This window comes from Dendrobates tinctorius, unplaced genomic scaffold, assembly GCF_039654945.1.
Source record: "Dendrobates tinctorius isolate UK_male_01 unplaced genomic scaffold, ASM3965494v1 ptg000035l, whole genome shotgun sequence".
Taxonomy (NCBI): domain Eukaryota; kingdom Metazoa; phylum Chordata; class Amphibia; order Anura; family Dendrobatidae; genus Dendrobates; species Dendrobates tinctorius.
The window spans coordinates 35,794,822-35,797,611 of record NW_027361703.1 but is presented as its reverse complement, the minus strand read 5'-3'; the positions used below and the strand labels follow the sequence as shown (position 1 = coordinate 35,797,611).

Genomic DNA, 2,790 nt, shown 5'->3' with positions numbered 1-2,790 from the left:
TATATATATATATATAAATATATATAAATATATATATATAAATATATATATCTAAATATATATTTATATATATATATATATATATATATAAATATATATATATATAAATATATATCTATATAAATATATATTATATATATATATAAATATATATATAAATAGATATATATATTTATATAAATATATAATATATATTTATATAAATATATATCTATTTATATATATATTTATATATATATATTTATATATTTATATAGATATATTTATATATATATATATATATATATATATATATATATATTTATATATATATAGATATATATATATATATATTTATTTATATATATATATATATATATATATATATATATATATAATTTTTTTTTTTTTTTGGTGGTTTCCCTTTCTTTACTTTATACCGGATGGTCAGCCATCCAACTCTGATTGGATCATTTTTTTTGGATCATTTTTTTTTTATTTATATATATATATATATATATATAAAAAAAAAAAAAAGAAATATAGTATCCCTTTCAGAGTTGGATGGCTGACCATCCGGTATAAAGTAAAGAAAAACAAACCATAGTGTAGGGCGCAGTGTGTGCAGGCGGCGAAAGACACAATAACCAAACATTATTTTGAAAAAAAAATATAACATTTATTTAAATTATTTTTTAGTTGCTGGAAACTGGGGGGTGTGGAGGGATGAGGAACGGCTTTGGGTGGAGTAAGGGGTTCTAGGGGAAGGAGGAACCAAAGAAGTGGGGGAAGGGAGCTGAGGCAAGGAAAGTTGTGAAGTGGGAGGTGAGGGAGGAGGGAGGGTAAGAGTCCTCCTCTTTGTTTTTTTAGGACGGTGGCCCGTCGTCTTCCTGCTGTCCTCGCTTGAGCCTGAGGACTGGCTAGACCCCGGGGACCGCCTTGAGCCTCTGGACCGCCTTGAGCCTCTGGACTGCCTTGAGCCTCTGGAACGCCTGGAGGCTGGGGACTGGCTGGAGCTGGGGGACCGCCTGGCACTTGTTGACCGCCTGCCAGGATCTTGTTCCAGCTGTGGCATGCTGGAGGTGGTGGATGTCCTGGCAGGGGCCGTAAATATTGAATGCGGGTCCCCCAGCTGATGCTGCTCCGAGGTGGTGGTGGTGGTGGTGGCGGTCCATGCAGGCGTGGTGGCTGTGGCGGTCCATACCGGGGTGGTCCTCCCGCTGGTGGTGGTGGTTGCGGCGCTCAAGGCAGGGGTGGTGACGACGGGCCATCCAGTGGTGGTGGCGGCAGCAGTGGTGGGCCAGGCAGGAGCAGCGCTTGGCATGGTGTTGGCGGGTAAGTGTCCAGCTGCACTCGGACTTGGGGCGGTATATTGGTGTCCGGCGAGGCTTGGAAGTGTGGTGGCTGTGCAGTGATATGCAGCAGAAGTAGGTAATGCTGTAAAACGAGTCAGTGGTGGCACCGGTGGAAATGCCACCACTGACTGCTGCATAATCCTACTCTGCTGCATAGCCTGCATAAAAGCATTGTTGCAGGCCTGCATGACAGTCAACTGGAGGTCAGGGGTAAGGTGTTCCGCCGTGTCCCGAGCTATTTGGGTATAAAAATGATGCGCTGGTCTGGCGAGGTCGACTTCCAGGCGCTCAAGGCGACCCTCGATAGACTTGTAGCGTTGGTCCAAAAGGAGGAAACCACTCTCAAGTCTATCGGAGAGTGCCTTGAGGCTACTCTGAAAGACCGAGCTCAATTCAACGAACTCGGGCATGAGAGGCCTGTCCAAGGTCCTCTGCCGCTGCTGGCGGGAAGTGCCCGCAAAACCAGTGGCAGAGACCTGGGACAGGGGAACACCTGAGCGACCAGCTTCCTGGTCTCCAGATGACTGTGGTGCAGACCTGCAAGGTGCTTCCTCGCTGATGGATGGCTGGGAGGGGTCCGGGGCAGCTTGATGAAGGACCGCTTCGGGACCAGGTTGCAGGGTGCTGCTCCAGGTGCTGTGAAAAGAAAAGAAAGAAATTACTACCATAAATTAACAATCGCCAACTCCTGTGGAATAGAAAAGCACAGAATAAAACACAATACAACTAGAAAATACTTACGTTCGGGAGGCAAGGACCGGTCTTAAAAATGCCAAGGCACGATGGTATCGGTACTTCGTGCCGGTCCTTGCCGCAGCACCACTGCGAACCTTATTCTCCTGACGGATATCCCTGTTGAAGCGGTCCTTCATCGAGCGCCAACGGGTTCTGACTTTGTTCACTGTGATGGAAAAAAAAAAAAAAAGAAAAAAAGTAAGACTATGCACTGGAGGCTGTGATCATCCAACTGTGTGTGATGATAGAAACTCCATGGAGTTAATAGCATCACACACAGTTGGGTGATCCCGGCCAAGATCACTGCTGCATCACACTGCATTTAAATACTTACGAAAATCCTTGCGGACCCGGGGAGAGGCGTTGTCCCAGCCATCCATCAGCGATGCGGCCACCTCGTTCCAGAGCCGCCGGATCACCACGTTGTCCGAGTGCAGTTGGTGACGGGTGTCCCACAACGGGACTCGCTCCTGGACTAGACGGATGAGCTCGTCGTTGTCCAGGGCGAGGTCCTCCTCCCGCTGTGGAGCCTAGAAAAGAAAGACAAACATTAATCTTTGAAAGATTTTTAAAAAAAAAATATCGATAACTAGCTGAAGAGCCCGGCGCTGCCCGGGCATAGTAACTAACTGTGGTTAGTTATATAAATTTAAAATTATCCTCCATCCCATAGTCCCGTGCCCATATTCCATCATACATATCCTCCATCCCATAGTCCTGT

The 2,790-nt window shown here is 44.8% G+C and overlaps 1 protein-coding gene across 1 annotated transcript; it reads right to left on the bottom strand.

The window, feature by feature from the left end:
* Positions 1-534: 534 nt before the first annotated feature.
* Positions 535-2,351, bottom strand: LOC141087695 (uncharacterized). Its single transcript, XM_073573409.1, has 2 exons — positions 2,076-2,351; positions 535-1,970 (listed from the first exon to the last, which is right to left on the bottom strand). The coding sequence occupies exons 1-2, from the start codon at positions 2,204-2,206 to the stop codon at positions 668-670; spliced, it is 1,434 nt and encodes a 477-aa protein (XP_073429510.1). The 5' UTR covers positions 2,207-2,351; the 3' UTR covers positions 535-667.
* Positions 2,352-2,790: the final 439 nt, after the last annotated feature.